We start from the raw sequence: 27,297 nt of genomic DNA, 5'->3' as shown, positions 1-27,297 counted from the left end.
GGAGCTAACAGACATCCGGCTGGACTAGTTGGTGCCCTGAATTCCTCCTCCTTCCCATCACCATCGTCCCCCCAGTTCTCACTGGCACCCTTGGCCCCTGCTTGGCTCAGGCAAACGGCCTGATGAACCAGAGGCAGCAGCGCCCTTGGCTGGGGCGGGTCTGCTCATCACACACGTCAGCTCCCTAAACCTCAATGGGTTCAGGCTCTGCAGACACTCCCAGCTTCTCCCAGGTGCGATGCCCAGAAGGGTTTTCTGCATCCGGGAGTTGACCGGGGACAGGAGAAGAGAGGCAGATGTCAATCACATTGCTATGTGAAAATCCAGGGGAAAGCCTTCTTTTCTATTGGGTCCAAGTGCATGAGATTAGGGCTGGCACATTTGTTTGTTTGTTTTTTATCAGAGAATTCTTCTGAGATTCAAAGGGAGGGGAAATAAACACAGCACCTCACCTGACAGGCACATTACACATTCCTGCCTCACTCTAGAGGAGCCCCTTGTCCCTGTGGGTTGAGTGGCTGCCCTGGTGTGTTTCTGAGCATACCTGCTGGGCTGGTTATGCTGATGTTCAGTTCAGTCATTCAGTTGTGTCTGACTCTTTTCGACCCCATGAACTGCAGCATGCCAGGCCTCCTTGTCCATCACCAACTCCTGGAGCTTACTCAAACTCATGTCCAGTGATGCCATCCAACCATCTCATTCTCTGTCGTCCCCTTCTCCTCCTGCCCTCAATCTTTCCTAGCATCAGGGTCTTTTCAAATGAGTCAGTTCTTCCCATCAGGTGGCCAAAATATTTGGAATTTCAGCTTCAGCATCAGTCCTTCCTGGCCTTAATCTATAACCATCTCAGAAAGAGGTCCCCAGGATGGTAGATCCGTTGGCTGGGCCCTCAGGGGTATCGTGAAACCAGCTAGAAACCACATTCCTGCCTCCTGACCCTCTAGGGGTTGCACAGGAACAGGCCTGAAGGCCCTGAGCTCCTGCCTCACTCACATTTCCAACACATCTGCCCCAGGGTCTTAGGTGCCAGGTGACGATCCTGATGTCATGTCCACCTGCAATAATTCCTAAATGCCATCCCAGCATGACCCAAAGCTATGGGTAAGGGAGATATAACTTGGACTGAAAGAAGGGTGTTATCAAAAAGGCTGGAAGTGCTGCAGGACTTCCTCACCTCCCTGCTGGCAAGCTCCCTAGAGCTCGGGGCCAGAGAAACCACCTGCCCCTCCTTCCTCTCCAGGCCCTGGCTCACTGTATGCTCCATGTTGGGGAGAAGGAAAGAGAAAGGAAAGGAGGGTGGATTGGGTTGAACAGTGTCCCCATCAAACTCTAGGTCCACTGGAAACCAAAGAAAGCCCTGTTTGGACTTACCGAGAACCTTGCAGGCCTCTTGAATGAGCTTAATGGTGATGATATCATCATACACCGTGTAAGTCATGAAGGCGTCTTGCACGTCTGCAGAAGCTCTGAAAGATAAATCATAGTGCCATGGAAACCCAGCAACAGGAGTTCTGCCCCAGGAATACATCCATCGACCTGGCCAGATACAGCAAGAACATTCCTGATTGTAAGGAATGGAAAGCATTGGTGTGTGCGTCTCAGCTCTCCAATGACACTTCCCCCTGGGCCCTGGTCTGAGCCAAGAGCTCCCTTCTCGAGTAGAAGGTAGCTCTCTTCACAGAGGATGTGTTTCCCCAACTTCTGTCAAGAACATTGGTCTTACCCGCTAGCCTGGGCTGCTGGATCATGACTTACTGTGAACGATCTTTGCATGCTCACACTCAGTCACTTCAGTCATGTCCACCTCTTCGCAATCCCATGGACTGAAGCCCATGAGGCTTCTTTGTCCATGGAATTCTCCAAGCAAGAACACTGGAGTGGATTGCTATGCCCTCCACCATGGGATGTTCCCAACCAAGGGACTGAACCTGCGTCTCCTGCATTGCAGGTGGATTCTTTACCTCTGAGCCACAGAGGAAGCCCAAGCACCTGCAAACGGCACTGTCTTGGCGCGTGTTAAGGACCTAACACATGGCCGTGAACTTGGAACTCAGTGTTCATGGTCCTCTGAAACAAGTAGAGCAGCTGCTTCAGAATCTCACGGTTTTGCAACGTACTTGCCTGGGTTGTAGGAGTTGCTGCTGGACTTGGGTTTTGTAACATCTGACCAGATCTGGTGAAGAGAGACTGAACCTGGGAGTCAGAAAGCTGCCACTCTTGGCTTGGCTCTTGTGTGGATCGCTAAGGTGTGGTTAGCAATCCAGGGAAGGAGGCAGGTCAGGGAATGCTTCCCTGAGAAAGGGAGGTTTCATCAAAACTGAGGAATGGGTAGGCAAAGAGGTGCACTCTGGACAGAGAGTTTATGCTTTGAGGCAGCAGAGAGCATCTCTGAAGAGCGGGGATGAGTACAGAACATTTGAATTTATCCCAGAACACATCACAGAATCTTGGGATTGGGAGAGGTGAGAAATTTCCTAATTGTAGAATTTCCCACCCTACACAACTCAGTTTCTTCTTAACAAGAAGCTCACTGCTCTGCAAGCAAGACATTGTATTCAGAGACTGCTCTCTCTGATAGAAGGTTCTTTCTTAGGTTGAGCTGAGACCTACATCTGAGCCTCATTTTGTTGAGCATCTGCTTTTGGATAGAGATTATTTCTAATCAACCCTTGTCCTATTGAGGAAACTGATGCTCAGAGGGATCAGTGTCTTGCCGGCAACAGCCAATTGACAAATGAAGATCTGGGCTCTGAAGCCCATAGAGCTCCTGCATTTTGCTGCCCCCTGCATATGCCTCCTGCATAGTTCTGCCCTTTGGGGAAAGGCAGACTGGGCTAGTCCCACCTCCAGATACCAAGCCTTCTATATTTGAAGATTCTTTCTCACTCCTAAATCTTCCAGTTTTTCCTGGCTGAACCCTCCTTTATCTTTCTAGAACTCACCTTCCTCACTGCAAAATGGGATAACGATCCTTGTCCCATATTTCTGGTGGGAGTAAGTGAAAGTGAAAGTTGCTCAGTCGTTTCCGACTCTTTGTGACCCCAGGGACTATACAGTCCATGGAATTCTCCAGGCCAGAATACTGGAGTGGGTAGCCTTTCCCTTCTCCAGGGAATCTTCCCAAACCAGGGATTGAACCCAGGTCTCCTGCATTGCAGGTAGATTCTTTACCAACTGAGCCACGAGGGAAGCCCCGCGGGAGTACGGATGAGGATAAAATAGGGTGAGCAAAGGGAAAAGCCTGGGGGCAATGAGAAGCACCCTCTCCTGTCGCCGGCAGTGGCTGCGACAGTGCTAAGGACACTGAGGTGGTCTGGGACACGGTGGGGGTGGGTGGGAGGGGGAGGCCAGTGCGGCCGGGAGGCAGGAAACGTCCCAGGCCCACCCCGACACAAACGAGCTCTGAGGGAAAATCACTTCCTCCCTGTAGGCCTCCATTTCCTTATCTGTAGGCCTCCATTTCCTTATCTGTTGGAGGCCTACAGGGAAGAAGTGATTTTCCCTCAGAGCTCGTTTGTGTCGGGGTGGGCCTTGGACGTTTCCTGCCTCCCGGCCGCAGTGGCCTCCCCCTCCCACCCACCCCCACCATGTCCCAGACCACCTCAGTGTCCTTAGCACTGTCGCAGCCACTGCCGGCAACAGGAGAGGGTGCTTCTCATTGCCCCCAGGCTTTTCCCTTTGCTCACCCTATTTTTTAAAAACGACAGAATGATTTCTGTTCGTTTCCAAGGCAAACCATTCAATATTACAATAGTCCAGGCCTATGCCCCAACCAATAATGCTGAAGAAGCTGAAGTTGAACGGTTCTATGAAGACCTACAAGACCTTTTGAACTAACACCCAAAAAAGATGTCCTTTTCATTATAGGGGACTGGAATTCAAAGGTAGGAAGTCAAGAAACACCTGGAGTAACAGGCAAATTTGGCCTTGGAGCACGGAATGAAGCAGGGCAAAGGCTAATAGAGTTTTGTCAAGAGAACGCACTGGTCATAGCAAACACCCTCTTCCAACAACACAAGAGAAGACTCTACACATGGACATCACCAGATGGTCAACACCGAAATCAGATTGATTATATCCTTTGCAGCCAAAGGTGGAGAAGCTGTATACAGTTAGCGAAAACAAGACCAGGAGCTGACTGTGGCTCAGATCATGAACTGCTTATGGCCAAATTCAGACTTAAATTGAAGAAAGTAGGGGAAACCACTAGACCATTCAGATATGACCTAAATCAAATCCCTTATGATTATACAGTGGAAGTGAAAATAGATTTAAGGGACTAGATCTGATAGAGTGCCTGATGAACTCTGGACGGAGGTTCGTGACATTGTACAGGAGACAGGGATAAAGACCATCCCCATGGAAAAGAAATGCAAAAGAGCGAAATGGCTGTCTGAGGAGGCCTTACAAATAACTGTGAAAAGAAGAGAAGCGAAAAGCAAAGGAGAAAAGGAAAGATATAAGCATCTGAATGCAGAGTTCCAAAGAACAGCTAGGAGAGATAAGAAAGCCTTCCTCAGTGATCAATGCAAAGAAATAGAGGAAAACAACAGAATAGGAAAAACGAGAGATCTCTTCAAGAAAATTAGAGATTCCAAGGGAACATTTCATGCAAAGATGGGCTCGATAAAGGACAGGAATGGTATGGACCTAACAGAAACAGAAGATATTAAGAAGAGGTGGCAAGAATACACAGAAGGACTGTACAAAAAAGATCTTCACGACCAAGATAGTCACAATAACGTGATCACTGACCTAGAGCCAGACATCTTGGGATGTGAAGTCAAGTGGGCCTTAGAAAGCATCACTACGAACAAAGCTAGTGGAGGTGATGGAATCCCAATTGAGCTATTTCAAATCTTGAAAGATGATGCTGTGAAAGTGCTGCACTCAATATGCCAGCAAATTTGGAAAACTCAGCAGTGGCCACAGGACTGGAAAAGGTCAGTCTTCATTCCAATCCCAAAGAAAGGCAATGCCAAAGAATGCTCAAACTACCGCACAATTGCACTCATTTCCCACGCTAGTAAAGTCATGCTCAAAATTCTCCAAGCCAGACTTCAGCAATATGTGAACCGTGAACTCCCAGATGTTCAAGCAGGTTTTAGAAAAGGCAGAGGCACCAGAGATCAAATTGCCAACATCCTCTGGATCATGGAGAAAGCAAGAGAGTTCCAGAAAAACATCTATTTCTGCTTCATTGACTATGCCAAAGTCTTTGACTGTGTGGATCACAATAAACTGTGGAAAATTCTGAAAGAGATGGGAATACCAGACCACCTGACCTGCCTCTTGAGAAACCTGTATGCAGGTCAGGAAGCAGCAGTTAGAACTGGGCATGGAACAACAGACTGGTTCCAAATAGGAAAAGGAGTACGTCAAGACTGTATATTGTCACCTTGCTTGTTTAACTTATATGCAGAGTACATCATGAGGAACGCTGGGCTGGAAGAAACACAAGCTGGAATCAAGATTGCTGGGAGAAATATCAATAACCTCAGATATGCAGATGACACCACCCTTATGGCAGAAAGTGAAGAGGAACTCAAAACCCTCTTGATGAAAGTGAAAGAGGAGAGTGAAAAGGTTGGCTTGAAGCTCAACATTCAGAAAACAAAGATCATGGCATCTGGTCCCATCACTTCATGGGAAATAGATGGAAAAACAGTGGAAACAGTGTCAGACTTTATTTTTTTAGGCTCCAAAATCACTGCAGATGCTCATTGCAGCCATGAAATTAAAAGATGCTTACTCCTTGGAAGGAAAGTTATGACCAACTTTGATAGTATATTAAAAAGCAGAGACATTACTTTGCCAACCAAGGTCCGTCTAGTCAAGGCTATGGTTTTTCCCGTGGTCATGTATGGATGTGAGAGTTGGACTGTGAAGAAAGCTGATCGCCGAAGAATTGATGCTTTTGAACTGTGGTGCTGGAGAAGACTCTTGAGAGTCCCTTGCACTGCAAGGAGATCCAACCAGTCCATTCTAAAGGAGATCAGTCCTGGGTGTTCATTGGAAGGACTGATGTTGAAGCTGAAACTGCAATACTTTGGCCACCTCATGCGACGAGTTGACTCACTGGAAAAGACTCTGATGCTGGGAAAGGTTGGGGGCGGGAAGAGAAGGGGACGACGGAGAATGAGATGGCTGGATGGCATCACCGACTCTGTGGACATGAGTTTGAGTGAACTCTGGGAGTTGGTGATGGACAGGGAGGCCTGGCGTGCTGTGATTCATGGGGTCGCGGAGAGTCGGACACGACTGCGCGACTGAACGGAACTGAACGGAGCGGAACGGAGAGGTGGTGGTGGGTGAAATCAGCGTTCCTCTCCTTCTTCTCAATCCATGCTCCTCCACCTCAGACACACACTCACCGGAGATTCTGAGAAAGCCCCCGGGGCCCTGTCCTCACGGTTGCTCATCACTGAACCAGAAGCTCCCAGCCTCCCTCTGTTGGTGTATTTTCCCTCTTGGGTCCATGTCAGCACAGGGGTCCCTGAGCTTCAGTGGATCCAGCTCTTCCAAGAAGCTGCATAAGAGCCCCCCCAGGGCAGATGGGGGTCTGAGCCCCCACCGCTCCCTTAAGTGGGGTGCTCTCTGCCGTGTGGCCATCACCCTCCATCCCTGCCTGAGTCTGCCAGCCTCTTCTTTCCTGTAGGCTGAGCTCACAGTGTCAAAGGTGGATGTGGTTTGTGCACAGGTTGCACGTCTGTGGAATGCCAGACATGCCCAGACTGAGAGGATTATTCGGAGACTGTCAGCCTTGTTTATTGATCCCAGAATCTTGCATCTAACACCTCCCCAGAGTCAGTGCACACTGGCATACAGAGTCATTCGAACCGCTTTAGTGAAACAATATGTTCCCCAAGAATTTAAAAAATAATAAACTAATGGATGTCTTGCCAATGAGATGACAAAGCCTCTGGTAAGAAGAAGAAAAGGAGAGAGAAATGGCCATCGGAAGATATGCTGATGAGATTGGGGTTGGAAACATTGATGAAGGAAGAGGTAGCTGACCCCAGCTCAAAAAACGCCAAGCATGTAGGTGGCCACATGGACACATATTCAGGAGTTCCGACAAGTCGGTATTTACCTAAAACAGTCAGCCATTAAATGTATTTCTCTTTAGTTGGTTCCAGCTAGTGACACCCAAAACATCTGGGCAGGAGACTAGGGCCAGGTCACCTTTTCCACAATAACTTGGTGAGCAAAATAAACATACAGATTCCTGGGCCCTGGAGGTAGGGTCTGGAAATTAATATTCTTTTAACCACTTGTCTCCACTGACTCTCCAGTCTTGGACACCACTGCTCAGTAACACTTTCTAGGATTCAATCTGGCAAGGCAAAGAATTACAAATTATAGATCTTACGTTGTTCGACACGGCTAAACTGATGTAATGGTTTCTAAGGGTTCAGAGTGAGCTGTAAAGCCCACAGGAAAAATAAATAGCACTTTGTAGCAAGTTTCAGGCCAAGAAAATGGGATTGGTTCTAAAGCCTGGGAAACCGTTCCTTCAAGAGTTCCCTTATGGCAGGTGGGGATTCATATAACAGATTTGAGTGTCACCATGTGACCCAAGGGCTTCCCTGGTGGCTCAGACGGTAAAGAATCTGTCTGTGATGCAGGAGACCCAGATTTGATCCCTGGATTGGGAAGATCCCCTGGAGAATGCAATGGCTACCCATTCCACTATTCTTGCTTGGAGAATTCCATGGACAGAGGAGCCTAAGAGTCAGACATGATTCACTGAGAAAGACTCTGATGCTTCAACTCTGATGCTCTCAAGCTGTATTCCGGGAAACGCCTGTGGGTCCCTAAGATGCTGTAAGGGGCCCATGAAGTCAAAACCACTTTCATAATAAAATGAAGATGTTATTTGCCCTTGTCACTTGTTGATATTTGCGATAATGGTGCAAAAGCATTGGTGGATAAACTATTCGTGCCTTAGTTCGAATAATAGTGGTATCAATCTGTACTAAATGGTCACTATAGTCTTCACTGCTATATATTCATGGTTTAAAAAAGAAAAAAACAAAAAAAAAGCCAGCTTCACTTCAGATTGTTCTTTGTGATGCAGTAAAAAATGTCAGCTTTATTAAATCTTGGCCCTGAGTCTACCTGTTCTGAACATTCTTCATGACATGGTGGGAAGCACACATTCACAGAAAGCACTTTGCTGTATACAGAAGTGTAGGGGGTCACCTCAGGGAAAAGCACATCTACGATTGCTTTTGTGAGATGAATTAGCTACTTTTTTCATAGGACATCATTTCTGCTTGAAAGAACCACTGACAGACAAATAACGATTACTCAGACTTGGATATTTGGCAGACATTTTCTTAAAAAAAAAAGAAAGAACAAAGTTAGCTTGTCATTTCAAGGAAAATAACTGACAGAATTTGTTGCCAATGATCAAACTCAAGCTTTCAAGTGAAAATTGGAATTTTGGAAAACTTGCATCTGCTACTGTGAGCTCATTAGCTCCCCAATTCTAAGAGGCTCTGGTGGGATTGTGGTGATATTGACAAATGTGATTTTGATATTGTATAATGTACTGTATCATGTCAACATTCATAAGATCTGCATAACTCAGGGAGCTAGTATTTTTCGAATGAGTAGTGCATGACAGCTCAAAATGATGGTAAAAGATTTATTTCAAAGGGTAACACAGGCCACGGAACTTTCACTTAATAGAGTATGGAAAAGGTCGTTGGTGTTTGGTTTCAAGGTCACTGAAATCAAGGTCATTGGTTTCACACTCAATATTGTAACTGTGGGCTTCCGAGATGGTGCAGTGGTAAAGAATCCTCCTGCCAATGCAGGAGATACAGGAGACATGGGTTCCAACCCTGGATTGGGAAGATCTCCTGGAGGAGGGAATGGCAACCCACTCCAGTATTCTTGCCCGGAGAATTCCATGGACAGAGGAGTCTGGCGGGCTACAGTCCATGGGGTCACAAAGAGTCAGACACAACTGAGCACACATGCACACAGATTGTAACTGATCTTTGAGAAACGACTACCGGTGGAGCTTTGGTGAGGTATAAATGAATCTCCACAATTATCTAAATAGAGTGTTAAAGTACTTCCTCCTATGTTTTCTTCACATCGCTCAACCAAAAACTCAGATCACAACAGACCAGGGTGCAGAGGAGAACATTCAACTACCTTTCAGCAATTCAAACATGAAAGTGATTGCAAAAATCTAAAAAGAGTGACATTTCACTCTTTAATTTTTTATTTGAATAATACAGTTATTTTTCATAAACATAAATGTTATTTGTGCTGACATGTAATAAGCTTATTACAGTATTAATTTAAGTAAATTAAAATTAATTTGCTATTTTAGATGATTTATAAGCAGCCACTTAAAAAAAGTTTCTCAGTTTAAATTTCTAATATGGTAAATACTAATAAATAAACAAAAGTTCTTGGGGTTTTCAATTGTTTTTAAGAGCAAAAAAGTTACCTAACCCACTGTATAACACGTGGAACTCTGCTCAGTGTTATGTGGCAGCCTGGATGGAAAGAGAGTTTGGAGAGAAAATGGATATATGTATGTCTGAGTACCCTGTACTTTTATAGTACTTAGCACAATCTGAAAGATTTTCATTTCATTTATTTTTTATTTACTTGTTTATAGTCTGCCACCCCACCCTGGAATACACATTCCCAGAGAACAGAGCCCTCATCTGTTTCCTTCATCACCATTCCCAAGGCTGGGAATTCTGGCTGGCACATACTAAGGACTAAATGAATATTGTTGAGTAAATAACCTTGCCCAAGTCAAACAGCTAGTAAATGATCTAGGCAAAAAGGAAAAGTTTATATGACTCCAGGGACCTTACTCTTCTTAATCTATTAGTTGCTTCTCACTGTTAAGTCTTGATAAAGTTTTAGCCAGGAGGTTATGAAAGAGCGTTCATAATTAGAAATCTATAAATCTAGGGTATATGAGAGAGCAATAAACAATGGAGGCAAAGGAAGAGAAACATCTGTTTCTGATTATTTCAGACAAAGTAAAATTTGTGTCGTAAAGTCTGGAGACATACTTCATGTTACCTGATCGTTGCTTCTTAAAATTTGTGTAGGAATTGATGGGGTTTTCTTTTTTTGCTAAAATTCTATTTAAAAAGCACCAGGGGACTTGTTATTTAAATGTAGCCTGAAGGAGATCTTTGCACACAAATAATCTTGCCTTAATTTGCACTTGATGAGTTGAGTTTTCTGCACTACAGTTTTTTTTTTTTTTTAATGAGTTATAATGTGCAATTTTTGTTGGGGGCTAAGCTTGTTAGATGTAAATGGCAACCCACTCCAGTGTTCTTGCCTGGAGAATCCCAGGGGCGCTGCCATCCATGGGGTCGCACAGAGTCGGACACGACTGAAGCGACTTAGCAGCAGCAGCAGCAAACTTGTTAGATAGATTTTTTGCTTTTGGTTTAAAGATGCCTTTCCAATGCGATCACATAGGTGTCTAGTGCTCAAACACATCCTTTGAGATTTCAAGATTAAAGATGTGAAACCTAGCAACACAAACTCAGGATATGGCCCCACCCGGTTCTCTGTCCCTGGACACATTCCTCTGATTGCCTGGCACCTTTCCCCACCGCTTGTTCGAATATCTCAGTCACCTTGTCTTCCTGCGGATACCAGGGCAGCCTGCTTGTTTGGGATGCTGTAAGGAGTGCCCTTCTGGGGCAGGAAGGAAAATGTGCCATTTTCAGTGAGGTCACATCAAAGGTGGAAACTGGGAAAAGCTTCAGCTTCTTCCATCTACTTGCTATACATGTGGGAAGCTGGTTTTTTTTCCCCTCTGGATTCAACCAATCAAGGTCCTGATATTTAATAGCTGGTCGTGCTATATCTGTTCCATACATAGAGGAAGGCAAGAGGCATTCCGTAGGGGCTTCCCTGGTGGCTCAGTGGTAAAGAATCCACCTGCCAACACAGGAGACACGGGTTCAATCCCTGATCTGGGAAGATTCCACATGCCTCAGAGCAACTAAGCCTGAGCCCCACAACTATTGAACCTGTGCTCTAGAGCCCAGGAACCACAAATACTGAAGCCCGTGAGCCCTAGAGACCAGGCTCTTGAACAAGAAAAGCCACCGCAATGAGAAGCCTTTGCACCGCAACTAGGGAGCAGCCCCCACTTGCTGCAACTAGAGAAAAGCCCGTGCAGCAAAGGCCACCCAGCACAGCCAACAATAAATAATTAACAAATACAAAGAGGCCTTCTCTAAGTAACACCAGTCAGCTGCCTGTCACAGGCAGACAACACTTGCTGTTTTATCTCCACTGATGTCTAACTGCTCCAGCTATTTCTGGTTATTTTCAGTTATTTCCAGAACCCTGCCCACTCTCCTAGTCAGGATAGATTCTTCTGGGCCAACCAGCTGAGTGAAGGCTCAGACGGTACAAGGTTCACAGTCAAAAATCAATCAACAAAAGCTTGTCCTTCCCTTCCTCTCCCAGGCTGGTCACTGGAGAGTTATGGGAGTCCTCCAGGCAGGTCTGGACAATGGGTGTCGGGGAGATCAGTCTGAAGACAGAAGCAGAGGCAACGCCATCCACCAAATGATGCTCATTTTAGGAGCCAGGTTTCCTCTGGGCAGAGCAGACACCCTAGAGGAATGTCTGCCTCTTCCAGATGGAAGGCAGGGTTATCCGACCAGCGGTAAAGTGGTGCCTGTGAATGTCAAATATAACCTGACCCCGGCACAGCACCTGGATTCTGGAGGGGGAATCACACCTCCTGGTACCTACTGTGTACTTTGGGGTACCTTAGGAGATCCTGGAAGACAGGATCTTCACCTTTTATCACGAGTTTCAGAGAAGTGAAATGGCCTACCCCAAGCAGTAGAAAGTGAATGTGTTAGTCGCTCAGTCGTGTTCGACTCTTTGGACATTATGGACTGGAGCCCGCCAGGCTCCTCTGTCCATGGGATTCTCCAGGCATGAATACTGAAGTGGGTTGCCATTCCCTTCTCCAGGGGACCTTCACAACCCAGGAATCGAACCCAGGTCTCCTATATTACGTAGGCAGATTCTTTACCATCTGAGCTACCAGGGAAGCAGCAGAGCCAGGACTCAGTCCAGTCCAGTGGGAGGCAAACCCTACCACCCCTGGACCTCTCCCCAGCCCACCGAGCACCCGTCTCTGGAAGACAGTGAGCATCGGCTTCTATCACACAGCTTACGTCTGTTCAGTACTTGCCACTGACCAGGCACTCTTTTTCTAAGTGTCTTGCTTGTATTATCTCATTGTGAAACAACACTTACGAGGTTAGCTACTATTTTTTTTTTTTTTATGTTGAAACGCCTGGGTCACATCCAGGTGCATCTGGGCTTCATCTCCAAGCATTGTGGCCTCAGAGCCCCTGCTGAAACTGACCTTGACTTCCTGGGACATGCAGCCACACCCTTGAGAGTGCAACCCCCTATTCCCAGAGTTGGTTCCTACCCGCCCCTGCCAGCAGTGTCCACCTAGGACAGTGTTCTCTGTGCTCACCACCTGTCCTAGGACTGACCGCCACCTGGCAGGCAAAGGGGGCAGGGCTGTGGCGTGTCTACCCTTGTCTTGCTATGGCAGAGCAAATGATACCAGTTTCTGTCTGCCTTGGGCCCAGGGCAGTAGTCCCCATGTCCCAGGTATATAGGCAATTTCTACAGACTATAAAACCATCCAGGCAAAATGGCTTATCTGAGTCATTCATCCTCCAGTGTTTTCCACAGAAGCAGACATTCTACAGGAGCTCAGGAAAACCACGTTTAAAGAAATGCCCCTTGCTTTTCACTCAGACAGGTCTTCCCTGGTGGCTCAACCAGTAAAGAATCCGCCTGTAATGCAGGAGACACAGGTTTGACACCTGGCTCAGGAAGATCCCCTTGAGAAGGGAATGGCTACTGACTCCAGTATTCTTGCCTGGGAAATCCCATGAACAGAGGAGCCTGGTGACTCAGTCAGACATGACTGAGCGACTAACATTTTCACCCAGACTCTCGTTATGAATCGAAATCCATGTTGCCAGTCGCTCGTCCTTGCTTCAGGCAGTGTGGCCTATTAGAAGGAGGAGCTTTCACAGTCACAGGTCTGGGTTTGAGTCCCAGTCCTGGTACTTAACCTTGTGACCTTTGGCAAGCTTCCTTCTGGACGAAATGAGACAAAAACCTGCTTTGTAGTGTTCTTGTTGGGCTACTAGGATCAATTACAATAGGGGTCCAGCCCAAAGCAAGGGTTCAGTTCAGTTCAGTCGCTCAGTCGTGTCCGACTCTCCGCGACCCCATGAATCACAGCACGCCAGGCCTCCCTGTCCATCACCAACTCCCGGAGTTCACTCAAACTCATGTCCATCAAGTCGGTGATGCCATCCAGCCATCTCATTCTCTGTCGTCCCCTTCTCCTCCTGCCGTTAATCTAAGACTATTCTTTTCCTTCCCCTTCTTACTAAGTTCACCCTTTACAATGTAACATCATTAAAAAAAAAAAAATCCTCAAATGTTTCTGTTCCCAAGACAGGTTAGTGTTACAGTCACTCAGTGGAGTCTGACTGTTTGTAACCTCATGTACTCTAGCCCGCCAGACTCCTCTGTTCATGGAACTCTCCAGGCAAGGCCGCTGAAGGGGCCGAGAGGGAGCACTTCAAGCATCTGACATTTCATCTTGGCTCTGTTGCCCACTTGCTGCGCAATCTTGGGCAAATCCCCTAACCTCTCTGGGCCTTAGTTTTCTCAGCTGTGAAAATGAAGAGATCTGGGCTAGATGATCTCTCCAGCACCCTCCAGTTCAAGTATTCTCTGATCATAATTACATAAGTGTTCCTCTCGAAATACTTGGAAATGAGTTTCCTTGGCCTATACAGTCCAGAGCTCCTTTTTCCCACCCAAACTTGCAACACTCTAAGCGAATTACCCCCGGGATGCTGTGGAAAATGGCTCAGGCTGCCTTTCCCTAAATGAGGGGTCAGGGCACATGCGTGAGCCGTGTGTGGTCAGAGGGGCTGAGGCTGTGCGGCCCGCTGGGCTCCTCCTCAATTCAGCCTCCTCTTTGCGAGTCTCCTCAATTCTCCGCTCTATCTAATTATTTCCTTTGTAAAATGGGGGTAGGAGTGAGGAAAGTTTGCACTAAGCATTTTCAACAGTTTTTACATTACAAAAGCAATGAAAAATATAGGTATTCGGGAGAAAGGCAGTCATAGGGCATTTTATCTCTAATTCAGTTAGTATGAATAATTCGTTATTTTGTTCTCTTTTTTCATTTATGTCTTTGACTCAGTGGTTATGTAAATTTTGTCTTGTTTTGGGGGTGCTTTTTCTTCATTTGTTTCTTGTTGTTTTTACTTACACTGGTGTAAAATCTTACAAGTTGCTTCATGATCTTTGTCATTATCTGAATAATGGTACGTTTCTTTTGCCATTCCATTTGTTAGCTGGTTTGTTTTCGAACATTTAAAGGATTTTTTCTTTTATTATTTATAAATGTAAGGCTGTGTTTCATATACGTGCACACACACACATATACATGTGTGTCTCTAAGGGAGTCAATTCTCAAGAATAAAATTACTACTTCAAAAGATCTCAATTTCATGGTTTTGGTACATGTTGTCAAACTGCTTTCCCAAAGGGTTGCAATAATTTAAAATGCCATCAGCAAGTACCCATTTTGCTGCATCTTAACCAGAATTGGTTATTATCATTTAAAAATTTTGGCGATTTAATAGGCAGAGCAGCACCTAATTGTTTTCATTTGCATGCCTTTGAGTAACTGAGGAAGCTAATAATTTTTCCAGATTTTTCAGTTCTTCCCTCTTCATAAGACCAGGAGATTTCTGAGACCCCATTCAACCCTATTGCCAAATGTTGGAGCCTCCAAGAAAGTGGAAGAGCTGCCTAAGATTACAGGAACCAGACAGGAGACTATATGGAGGTGTCACGTTAAGGGCTTAACAGACAGAGGCAGAGAGGAAAACTGTAACAGTTATCTAAAGAAAACCTAAGGAGAGATTCTAGCTAGATTTAAAAGGGGGTATCCTCTCTTCTGTGGGATTTCAGCAGCTCCATTTATGTGCCATGCGAGTAATGTAGATGTTTTCTCTTCTGTGATTAAAAACAGCTAACTCATTGAAATAAAAGCTAACACTGAAACTCCAGTACTTTGATGCAAGGAGCCAACTCAATGGAAAAGACCCTGATACTGGGAAAGACTGACGGAAGAGGAGAAGGGGGCGACAGAGGATGGCCTCACTGACTCAATGGACATGAGTTTGAGCAAACACCGGGAGATAGTGAAGGACAGGGAAGGCTGCTGTGCTGCAGTCCATGGAGTCACAAACAGTCTGACACAATTTAGCGACAGAACAACAATAATACAACAATGTTGTATTAGTTACAGGATAGCCCTATTTCAAGGCTGGTTTGGGGAATTGATGCAGAGACCTTCCTTAAAGACAAATTTGAGATACCAGGCTTTTTCTGTATTTACTTGGTATGTTCAAGGAATTTGATCACCCTAGTAACAACTAATTGAATTAGTCAAAAGGTTAGTAAAAGCCTTGTAACCTTCAAAACACCAGAGGCTTACCAATTGTACCTGAGAGTTTTCAGTTTTCCTTTCATAGACTTACTTCAGTTTTTCCCAGGTCTCTTCACCAAATTTCTCTATCACAAGTGACTGCAGACAGGTGTTGATGAATCCATACTAAAACACAGAATGAAGGAGAAATGTGGTTGATGAAGCACGGAACCCCCAGTCACAGATATCTGAAGGGTCACTTTTAGGAAACACACAATAGCCTCCTCTTGGGGAGATGAGTCAGACCTTTCCCTGTTTCTCATGAGCTTGTGTACTCATTCCCAGCTTAGGACAAAGTCATTTCCATAGAGAAAACATATGAGCTAAATTTGAATAGGATTAGAACTAGAAGATGTTCATTGTAATCATCTTGGAAATAGGGAATCATTTGGTTAAAACAAAGGGTCCAGAAACACAAAGGTGGCAAGGGAATGTTTAGAAGGGTCAAGACAGGATCCCACCTACTGTCACATCAAAAAGCAGACAGAAGACAATTTTCTTTATAAAAATGAATCTAGGGCTCTGTGTGTCTGTGGCATGTATGCGTGTTCAGCTGCTCAGTCGTGTCTGACTATCTGCAACCCTGTAGACTACAGCCCACTAGGCTCCTCTGTCCATGAGATTTCTCATGCAAAAACACTGGAGTGGGTTGCCATTTCTTCCTCCAGGGGATCTTCCTGACCCGGGGATCAAACCCGTGTCTCCGGTATTACAGGTAGATTCTTTACCCACCGTGCCATCAAGGAAGACATAAAAAGTGGAGGAAAATAGAGGCAGATACCAAAAACAAAGAGCAAACACTGTAATTAACAAAAAGAACTTACTACTCGGTTTGCTCTTTCATCTGTGAGATTCCTCCTTCCTTCCTCCTTCCTTCTGATTAAAAAAAAACTTTTTTTTAATGTAAAAAAGAACCGATGAATGCCTCTGCTGAGTGAAGAGCAATGCCACCCACACAGGCCACCACACTGTCCACAACACGGGGCTCCTAACCTGGGGGATTGTGGATGAATGGAGTCTGCTTAAAAGCACCAAGGGTGCTCAGTTTTTAAAAAAGCATCTTCATAGAGTGAAGAATTCTCCTGTCTCACAAATATCAGCCTCAAGTTGTCTTATAAGCTTGGATTTTCATCTCTGGGGATTTCTTGAAGGGAAAGAGGCCACTGCCACCAGGAAGGAGAGGGCTCTAAACCCTAGCAGAGGACTTCCCTGGTGGTCCAGTGGTTAAGATGCCAAGTTCCCACCACCAGGGGCACAGGTTCGATCCCTGGTCAGGGAACTAAGATCCAACAGGCTGCACTATGTGGCCAAAAAGTAAAAAAAAAAAAAAAAAAAAAAAAACACCTAGCAGCTCTTTTCTGGAACAGAAGGTGTGTCCTGATCGGCTGTGCTTCCAGCCCCCACCACAGTGTGACCTGGCCCCCTTTGTTCATCTTCTCCTAGGTCTGCCCACCCCGCTGTGTGTGACCCATTCACAAGGTCACACCCTGGCTTGGCCTTCAAAGCACCCTCTAGAACTGTCTTCATTTATGTTCATTATTACCTATTCCTGCGGGCTTAGGCTCACCCCAAATACCTCCTGCTCGTCCCCAAACAGACAACACTTCTCCGATCGTCCTTTCCCCCTTTTGTTCAGTCACCTGTGGCAAGTCTCAGCTCCATTGCCGTCTCGCCTCTGAGGCTGTTCTCACTCCCTGCGTTGGCCATGGGCTGGCCTTCCCTGGGTCCCAGGCCCATTGCTCACCCCCCTGCATCCTTGTCACCATGGGATTGTCTTATTAAAATATCACATGCACACAGCCCACATTTCCTCTCTATCAACACATGCACCCATACACACACACAACACATAAAATGTTTGTGTATATACACACACACACAAATATACTATTTTCCCCTCTCCTTTACTAAATCACAAGCTCCCTGGGATCAAAAATTAGATATAATTTATCTATGTTTCAACTAAAGTGACAAGACAGTCCATGGTACATAGGAAGTATTTAATAGACACTGAATAAGTACTGAATTGAAGCCTCAAGTATGAGCTCAGGAAAATCATTAAATACCTTTTGTTTGTTTTCAGTCGCTAAGTCGTATACCACTATTTTCAACCCCATGGACTGTAGCCTGCCAGGCTCCTCTGTCCATGGGATTTCCCAGGCAAGAATACTGGAGTGGGTTGCCATTTCCTCCTCCAGGCGATCTTCCCAACCCAGGAATTGAACCCGCGTCTGCTGCATTGGCAGGCAGATTCTTTACCACTGAGCCACCAGGGAAGCCCTTTGTTAAATAATTTTAAAGGCATTTAAAATCAATCCAACAGTAACAAAGATAGCAACTATTCATTCTAGTCATCTTTCAAAACAAGTGCCAAGTCCAATGAAAACATCCTCCCTAAGGCTCTTAGTGTGTGATGAAGGAAACCCAGACCCGGAGAATCCAGCCGTCTGCTGCTGGGTTATAACCACATGCGGTAATGTAAGTCGCTTTGAAGACTTAGGGGTCAGTCCAGCACTTGGTGTTCAATGGTCCCCAGAGCTGGTGGCATAACTAATCACTGGGGACCCCGAGCATACCGTCTGAGAGCAGCCGCCTCACCCTCTGCTGATTATAAATACACCTTTTTTCTGGGTGCTGAAATCAGGGCACTTCCTCTATCCCCAGAGAGAGCCAAACAAAAAAAAAAGGACGGTTCTGCAGAATTCGTCCAATGTATGTGTTAGGTCTTTTGTATTTACTTCTGGCATACCAGGTCACAGGGCTTCTCCCTAAGACATTTGAGGGTCCCAGTGAAATGGGGAAGAATGACAAACAGCACCCACGTTTTCAAACACTTGGGAACTAGCCCTGATAACAAGTAGATCATCAAGCAGGTAGGTGCTCTCATTGGCTGACAGCATCCAGATCTTTCCAGGACTCTTTGAGCAGTAACCACGGTACCTCTGAGAAACATCAGTATTCGAAAGAAGCCATTTTTTCAGTTTATCTGAAGTCCAGCAAGTGTTAAGTTCTTGCTAAACCTCCTTTGTGCAGTCCCTACCCAATTTTGCTCACCATGCCGCCCATCTTTTTTCTGGGGGATGGAGCCCACAATGTAACACAGGTCTGGACCGGGGGTGTGGCTTAGAGCAGGGGTCCCCAACGTCCAAAATCTAATGTCTGATGATCTGAGGGGGGAGCTGACATAATCAAAAGAGAAATAAAGTGCACAATAATGTAACACACTTGAATCATCCTGAAACCATCCCCTCACTCACTCCCCCCTCTCCCAGTTTGTGGAAATATTGTCCTCCATGAAACCGGTCCCTGGTGCCCAAAAGGCTGGGGATCACAGAGAGGAAACAGCTTGGATCCTGGAGCCACAGTGGTTTCTGTCTCTGTGTGGCTTTGGGTAAATTACCTAACCTCTCTGAATCCAGCCTACTTACTCACAGGGTAGCCTGGAAAACAGAGTGCTTACTCTTTTGGAGGATCGTTATTTAGGTATATAGAGAGTTCTGGAGTTGGGCTATGGGGGTTGACTGGCGAACCCATATCTCATCAGCTGTTGGACCCCAACCCTTCACCAAATCTCACTGGTCTTTAGTTGTGTTATCTGCAAAATAGAAATGAGAATGGCCCCCTCCTACAGGGTTGTGCTTGCAATGTGTGCTAAGTCACTGCAGTTGCGTCCAACTCTGTGCAACCCTATGGACTTCAGCCTGCCAGGCTCCTCTGTCCATGGGATTCTCCAGGCAGGAATGCTGGAGTGGGCTGCCATGCCCTCCTCCAGGGGGTCTTCCTGACCCAAGGATGGAATCCCAGTCTCTTACATTTTCTGCACTGGCAGGCAGGTTCCTGACCCTGAGCGCCACCTGAAAAGACCCACAGGGCTGTAGTCAGGATTAAACAAGATAATAGATAAGAAGTACTTGGTGCTTAGCAAGTGCTCAGGAATTTGAGACGTTAGATGGATGCTCTTCTTAGATGCTAAGTCTTACAATTAATAACTGCTGGACAAATGGGAGCTGAGGGGGGAGTCAAAACAGAGGATGCTGAGAGCTCCTTACCATAGTGACGCTGCGTCTTCAGGTCTGAGCGGTCACCACCGTCCTGTCTGCCCCCAGCGGCTCAGGAGAATCCCAGGCATCTGCAGAGGAAGCCTGTCTTGTAGAGGTCGGGCACCGCCCACCTCCGCCCCCCAGGGAAATCAGAGCTGATCCCCAGCCCCCAGGCCAGGAGCTGATGATGGGGCCCTGACCTGCCGAGGGAGTAAAAAGTAAGGCTGCTTCCCTCCCCTGAGCCCAGGCAAGCATGTGGGACCTGCTTCCCAAGGCTGACCCCCAACTTCTCCCTGAGGGGCCAACAGCACTGCTGTGACTTTCTGCCCAAGTGTAGCTCATGGGCTCAAGTCCAGAACCGGGGAGGCGGCTCTCGCCCATTACCACCCTGGGTGGGAAAAGTCTCCGAGGATCGGGAAAAGGCATGTCCTGATCACAGCCGGACACGGGTTTCTGGTCGCTTTCCACTTAATCTCGCTGCAAATTCGGAAACTCACTTTGATCTCTCTCCTGTCAAGTCAATTCCTCCTTAACAAGGTCCGCGCAGACTCTCAACTGAGGCCTTGGTTCCTGGATTGGCTTCAGTGGGAGGTAAGGATTCCTGGACCATCTGAGGCCTTTTTGCACACATTCGTCCTTTCCTTGGACACGCTGTTGGCCGCCTACCTGCGTGATGATGAGCACCTGGGGAGCGTGGATGCTGAGGGTTTGGGCTGCGCTCTCAAGTGGCCCCCCATGGCCCCAGAGCAGGGCCTAGAACCTGAACTTGACTTTGAGGATGCCCCTGGGATCCTGCTGGGAGACCGCCTCCTGGATGAGATTGCCTACTGAGAGGTTCTTTAATTAAACCTCCTTGGATGTGGTCCAGAAAAGGCCGGCCTTGACCTGAACTTGACTCTCTAATGTCATAATGTGAAACTCCCTGGGGCCTTAAAGCTTTACTCCCCAACCCCCACCACTGCTCCATTTCAGGCTCCGGCAGCCTATTTGCTAGAAGGTTTTTACATCCTGAGTGTTGTGATCAGAGTTGAGAAACCTGGGCACTAACCGTATCAGTGAACGTTGCCTGCAGCAGTTCCAATAGACATGCCAAGCTTTGATGTAAAAGCAAGAGTAAAAATAAATTATTATAATAAAAGCAAAGGCTTGGGTAAGCTCTCCAGGCTGCAGGGCTCTGTGGAGAGACAGGACAGTCACAGGGCCTCGTGGTCAAGCCAGCATCCTGTGAACCCAGGGAAGCCAGAGACAACAGGCATCCCCTGAAATGAATCCCCGGGCATCTGACACGCCCTCTTGAATGGTACGAAACAGCTTTATCTTTGTATCCCCAACATGACAGTAGGCTTCCCAGCAACGTTAGAAGACCTCTTCCTTCTCATTGGGCCCCACATCCCCGCCCCATCGGATTCTTCTCCCCTCCTGCCTCCCCTGCCCTCCTGCATCTCCCTTTAGGAAAGCCCCCTTGCTCCCCATCCTTTCAGTCCTTCTGGGCTCCTTGTCTGTTTCCTGTTGTCTTACTTGCGTTGCTCTCTCCCCAGAGAGACCTAATACTCAGAGAGGCTGGTGCTTGTTTAAGCTCCCTCTTCTTCCTTTCTGAAACAGACACTTTGCTTATTCTTGAAAGCTGGCCTCCCCATGGGCTGTTCCTATGTAGAAGGAACATGTGGTCAGGAGGAGGGGGGGGAAAAAAACAGCTCTGGAATAGGTGATTTCCATAATTATGCTTCCCAAGCCTTTGCCACCATTCAGCTGACAGTCTCCTTTCTTCCCTGCCAAGTGGGCTTGCTCTGGCTTGTTCTTATGCAACGTGCCCCCCCACAAACCCGGCCCCCAGCCCTGCTTTTTTAAACACACCAGCACTCTCACATTTCACAATAAGTAAATGGTTAAAAAAAAAATCTCCATTTTCTTTCTCATGCAGCAGATGGCAGGTCTCAGGAACTTAGTGGAAATGAGGCTTTCTGATTTTCTAATAAATTTCAGCATCTCACACAAAAGGCACAAGCTCATTCTGATTCTGATGTTAAGTACCATATGGCATATCTTGCTTGAGCTGTGGCAGCTTCATCCGCAGGGTAACAAGGAATCAGGGAGAGTCTTTCCTAGAACAAGATGGAGCCGGTAGGGACCAGTTGGCTGTCTCGGTGAATACCATTTGATAATAATATTGTATATGACAGTGGAGCAATTATCTCTCTTTTATGGTATGTGTTAATTTTCGCTGCCAGTTTTCCTAATTACAACTGCCACCCGGAGGACTACTTGCTGTAAATACTCTGTAAACATCTGAAAAGACATAGGCCGCGGGAGCGCCAAAACAAACGTCCTTGGATTTTGAAGCTGTCTGGAAAATTGGCTGACATTTTACACGTTTTTCCACTACGTAGACAGCCTGGTGAGAACTTGGATTACGTGGAAATTCCCTGTCTCTTCCATGACACAAGGGACCTCCTACACCTACAGGGACTGTGGTTCTTAGGCCATTTCTCACTGCTTCCTGCTTGACGTTCGGTGGGCAGTGCCATGAACATTGACAAATATCTACATCCATGTAACTCACACCCTAATAAAAATATAGAATGTCTCCATCATGACATAAAGGTCCCTCCAACCACTTCTCAGCCCTCTCCACCACCCCGAACCACTCCTGTTCTAATGGCTTTCTCTATAGATTAGTTTTGCTTGCTCTTGAATTTCATATGAATTGAACCATAGAATATGGTTCATAGAATATGTCTGGATTCTTCACTTTTAACCCATGTTTGGTGCATTGAAGGGTTCAAACCTCATTCCCCACCTTAAATATAAGTCTGTAAACATGCAGCCTCATTTGATGCATAATCAGTGACTCGTGGTGAGATCCTACAAGATACCTTCTTTTCTTCATCGGTCTGTGTCCAACGTCAGTGAGAAACACAGACCTTTCCTTTCTCACACAACAAGGAGGAAAGGGTGAGCTGTCAGAGGGGTGTTCCTGGGGTGAATCTCTAAAGATAGAGGGAAAGGGTAGATGAGAAGGAGAGGGCGAGGAAAGAGGCTCTGGGGTGGGGGGAAAAATCTTTCTCTGATAAAATATAACCACTCTCTAGTTGTATTTGCTTTTGGATTCCTGGGACGGTAGGTCTGTGTTCTTGCTGGGGACCCCCAGTCCACCTCCAGCTCCCTATTAGGGCCTAATGCAGCAAGTGGGGTGTACGCAGACTCCTGGGTTCCCAGAGGCTCTTATGACCAAAATTATCCCCATCCCATGGGCCTGCCCCAGGTATCTGAAACTCTCATCGCTTTTGGCTACAGCTTTGAAAACCCTGCCAAAAATGAAAACAGTCTCTATTCCTTAGGTTAGTAAGATCAGCTAGCATTCACCAGACTTGCTGAAAGGGAATGAGATACAACGTAGGTACATCAGAGAGAAAAGTCTCAATACCAGCCCCAGGTGCAGAGTGCCCGCTTGGAGAGGCAAGGGAGGCTCTGCAGAAGATAGCAAAGGGGGGCCCTGAACCCCAGAGGTGAGTTCAGCTTTACTCAGAGAACAAGTGGTACCGTGTCGGCCTTGATCTTCATCCTTGCTGGAAACAACCTTGCTGAAGGCAGGTTTTCGCGAGAAACGGCTTGACTGACGGCACAGCTGTGCTAGGTAGATGTCTGTCAGGCATATTTTCCTATCTGGAACTTGAGTCCATGGAAACAGCAGAGTCTCCTACTAGGAAGAATCTTCAGGAAAAAATTTCCAGGAGACAAAGCAACTATTTTCTAAATGTTCATAGTGAGGGCTTGTTGTCCTCTTGTCGTGCTGGCTGTGATAATAACAGCTCACTTCTACCAAGTCTCGCTGTGACTTGGCACAAGACCCCGTAGGATGAACCACATGAAATTGCTGCCCTTGTGGGTCAAAGACTGTTGGATGTCAGCAATTTCATTTGGCTCCACTTAATATTAATTCATCCTTAACACAATCCTATAAAGTCGAACAGAGGCTTTCCCTCGGTTATTGAACCCAGCTTACCTCTGCTCCCCAACAGCCCCTTGCTCTCAGGCAAGGCTATCTGTGTTGTTCTGAGAAAGGACACACCGCCTCCCCTTTCTATTTGAATTTCAAATCATCTGTGATAAAGAGAAGCCACGGAATTCTTAGGCGTGAAGCGCCATCGTGTGGCCAAATGGTCACATACCATTGGCTGCTGGGTAATTGATTCCTCCATCAGAGGTGAGGCCACTGCATATGGCTTTGAATGACCTCAAACAGCTCAGAGGACTGGACTCGGGTTCGAGTCCACGCTCTTGGATCCAAGATCTGGATTAATCATGAAAAATTTATTCAGTTTTCCCCAGCTGGTCGATTTGGGGGCCGGGGGGGTGGGCAATTCCAGAACTGCAAAGAAAATACACATTTGCCTTTGCACCTTACCTACAGAAACCAGGCAAGACTGGAGATGAGGCATCAAACAATGGCTTGGCTCTCCTCTTAAGTTTCGCTTGAGATCAAATTCAGCAACCTTCAGATCTAACCTAATCTATGCATGCGTGCTAAGTCACTTGTCATATCCGACTCTGTGTGACCTCATGGACATGCCAGGCTCCTCTGGCCATGGTATTATTCCAGGAAAGAATAATGGAGTGGGTTACCATTTCCTCCTCCAGGGGATCTTCCAGACCCAGGGATCTAACCCACAACTCCCGAGTCTCCTGCATGGGCATGCAGGTACTTTACTGCTGAGCCACCGGGGAAGATTGGACAGTTATAATCAAACTTAAAAGAAAGTTGGGCCAGATTAATAAGAACCAGAATATCTTGTGATACTATGTTTTTAGGCTGAATAATAGCCTCCCAAAGATGTCTCCATCCTAATCTTTGGGCCCTGGGAGTGCTAAGTCACTTCAGTCATGTCCAACTCTTTGTGACCCTGTGCACTAGAGCCCACCAGACTCCTCTGTCCATGGGATTCTCCAGGCAAGAATACATGGGCCCTGTGAACATTACCTTAATAGGCAAAAGAGAATTTGCATATTTAGTTAGATTAAGGGGCCAGAGATAGGGGGATGAGCATGGATCATCCTTATAAGGTGATCCTTATAAGAGGGATCAATCACCTTATAAGATTCCTATATCCTTATAATAGGATAAGGAGGTCCTTATAAGAAGGTCCTTTTAACAGGGAAGCAGAAAATCATAGTGAGTATTAGAGATGTGATGACAGAAGAAAAAGGGTGGGGGCAATGCAAGGAAGGGGTCACAAGCCAAGGAATGCAGGCAGCCTCTGGAAACAGAAAAAGGCAGGGGTACAGATCCTCCTCTCACAACCTCCAGGAGGAACCACCTCTGCCCACACCTTGATTTATCCCAGGGAGACTGATTTTGGTTCTCCTAAATGCCAGACACCAAGAGACTAAACTTATGATAAGTCCCTAAATGTGTGGTAGTGTGCAATGGGCAACTAACCCATCATGCAAGGGCCACCCGTGATGAGGGGACCGCAGTTTCCTGTTGGAATCTAGGCTCTAAGTAAGAGTGAGCACCAGGAGGCTCTGTCCTGGCAGCCATGTTCTCAGTTGCCTAGCAACCAACCAAGGAGCTGGATGTGTATGATTGGAACTAAAGGCTCCATGTCTCTTTCTCCCTGAAGGCAAAGACATTGAGGGGTGGGAGCTAGAATCGGGCTAAAGAACAAGCTAGATGCCCGGGACTCTCATCCTCTATTTGAACATTCTGTGTGGGGATAGGTAGATTTTCATACACCAAAACAGCCAGTCCTGGGAGAGCTGGGGCTGCTAACATTGTACCCCAGCAATGAACCGACGGAGTAACTAGTCAACTCAAGGCGGGGCAAGAATCACATGAGTTTATTTTACTGAGTTGACTTTTATTGTCTCAAATGTTACTAATTACAAGATCCCAGCAGACATTGTCTCAGGATTCCCCAGGCAGAGCCCAGATCCCGGGGTTTATCACCAATTTCGAAGACCTAAAATTACCCCCAAGACAAGCCAGCCTTATGTTTCTGAATCATGGAGTTTTTCAGGCAGTCTGTGTATAGTCTCAAAATATACAAAACACGAGGCAAAAGAAAAAAGCACAGTTTCATGTCCCATAAGCTATACATGCTAAAAAATAAAAAATCAAGACTCCAGTGATCCCTACCTGCCCTGCTCATTTTTCCTTACCTATACAAGCAAAATACATAAAGTGTGTTCACCACTTGATGTCGGGGTCGATCTATGATCAACTGGAGTTTGATAAGGGCAGAACCTAGAGACCCTCATGCAGAGTCTATCCTGGACAGTGAACACTCCTTTGTGAGGCTTCAAAACAAGGCCACATTTGGAGAAAGGAAAGATACACAGTGATGTGACTTGGCGTGCATTAATGCAGTTCATAAAACAGATCTCCCAAACATTTATTCTTCAGACAAGCCTCTGGCTCTAGTGGGCTTAGGATGAGCAAAATAAAACAAAAACAAAAGCTCCCAAACATTGACATTGGCACTCAAAGAATAAGAAAGGCAAGTATTAAAACATTTGCAGTACATTTTCATTCTGAAAATGTGTTGATATAAAATTTCTGGCCCCACAGCCATGCCAGGTTTTCATCTTTAACACTCAAACCCCTAAGTCATCAATTCTCAAAATATGGACCCCAGAATGGCAGAATCAGCATCAACTGAGAACGTTTTAAACATTTTTATTTAAACTAGAAAAAAACATTTAAAAATATCAGATAATTATTAGGTTTTTTTTTCTTTCTTCCTCACAGAAGTTACGAATACTTAGATTCAGAGTCAAATTAACATAAATAAAAGCTTCTTTCTAATAAAACTTGGACAATAAGAATATCATCACATGGGCCTGGGAGAAGGGAAGCTTTATTCAGTTCACAGAGAGACCCTTAACCTAAAGCAACTTTGGCTTAATTTCAGTTACTGATTTTTCCTAGTCCGTTTTCCTCCATTATCGCCGTTTTCACTCCTGCACCTCTCCCGCCCTGGGTGACTTCTCTTTTTTCTTCCAAGAAACTGCCAGAAGAAATAGATGAGACTGGACAAAGATCAGTGTAGTCTCCAAACCAGCAGCTCTCGAACTTGAGGGGGTCACACCATATGCAAAACGCGCAAAAAAGTACAGCAGAAATGAAAAGAATATGCTACATATGTAATTCTTTTTAAAACTGTATTTAAGAGAAGTTTTTTCTTTTTCTTTATTTTTACTTATTGGCCACACCACGCAGCACATGGGATCCTAGTTCCCCAACCAGTGATGGAACCCAGCCCCCTGCAGTGGAAGCATGGAGTTTGAACCACTGGACCACCAGGGGAGTCCCTGTAATTTGGACAGTTATGGAAATCAAAATCCTTTCTACTCCAGAAGGTTCTGATTGCCCTCGTAACTGGGGGAAAGGAGGGCCCTAGCTTTCACTCACAGGCTGGGTGAGTATCTATTAGGATTTGGGGCCTGAGAATTACAAATGAAGTATCATTTCATCTTCCTTCTCGCCCAGGCAACTATCTGTGAGAAGCGCAGCTGAACTTTGGGGCTGGGGGAGACAGCGTGTTCCCCAAGCAGGGACCTCACACACCACGTCTCCCCTCCCGCTACCAGGACACTAGCCTCATCTTCAGCCTAATCCAGCAGAAATTTCTAGAACACTGTGAAAAGAGGGTGGAAAAAAAAAAACAAGAAAACAGCTGC

The 27,297-nt window shown here is 46.2% G+C and overlaps 1 protein-coding gene across 1 annotated transcript in view; it reads right to left on the bottom strand.

Moving 5' to 3' along the window:
- Window positions 1-17,314, bottom strand: part of LOC129556545 (putative guanylate cyclase soluble subunit beta-2) — a 60,291-nt gene extending 42,977 nt beyond the window's left edge. Inside the window, 3 exon segments of the mRNA XM_088842830.1 lie at window positions 1,372-1,466; window positions 15,630-15,703; window positions 17,243-17,314. Of these exon segments, the coding sequence (XP_088698956.1) occupies window positions 1,372-1,466; window positions 15,630-15,703; window positions 17,243-17,314 (241 nt within the window).
- Window positions 17,315-27,297: the final 9,983 nt, after the last annotated feature.

This window comes from Moschus berezovskii, chromosome 13, assembly GCF_049115385.1.
Source record: "Moschus berezovskii isolate FMDL1 chromosome 13, NW_MosBer_1.0, whole genome shotgun sequence".
In the NCBI taxonomy this organism is placed as follows: Eukaryota; Metazoa; Chordata; class Mammalia; order Artiodactyla; family Moschidae; genus Moschus; species Moschus berezovskii.
Note: the sequence above shows the minus strand (reverse complement) of the source record. Positions and strands in the feature narration are given on the sequence as shown.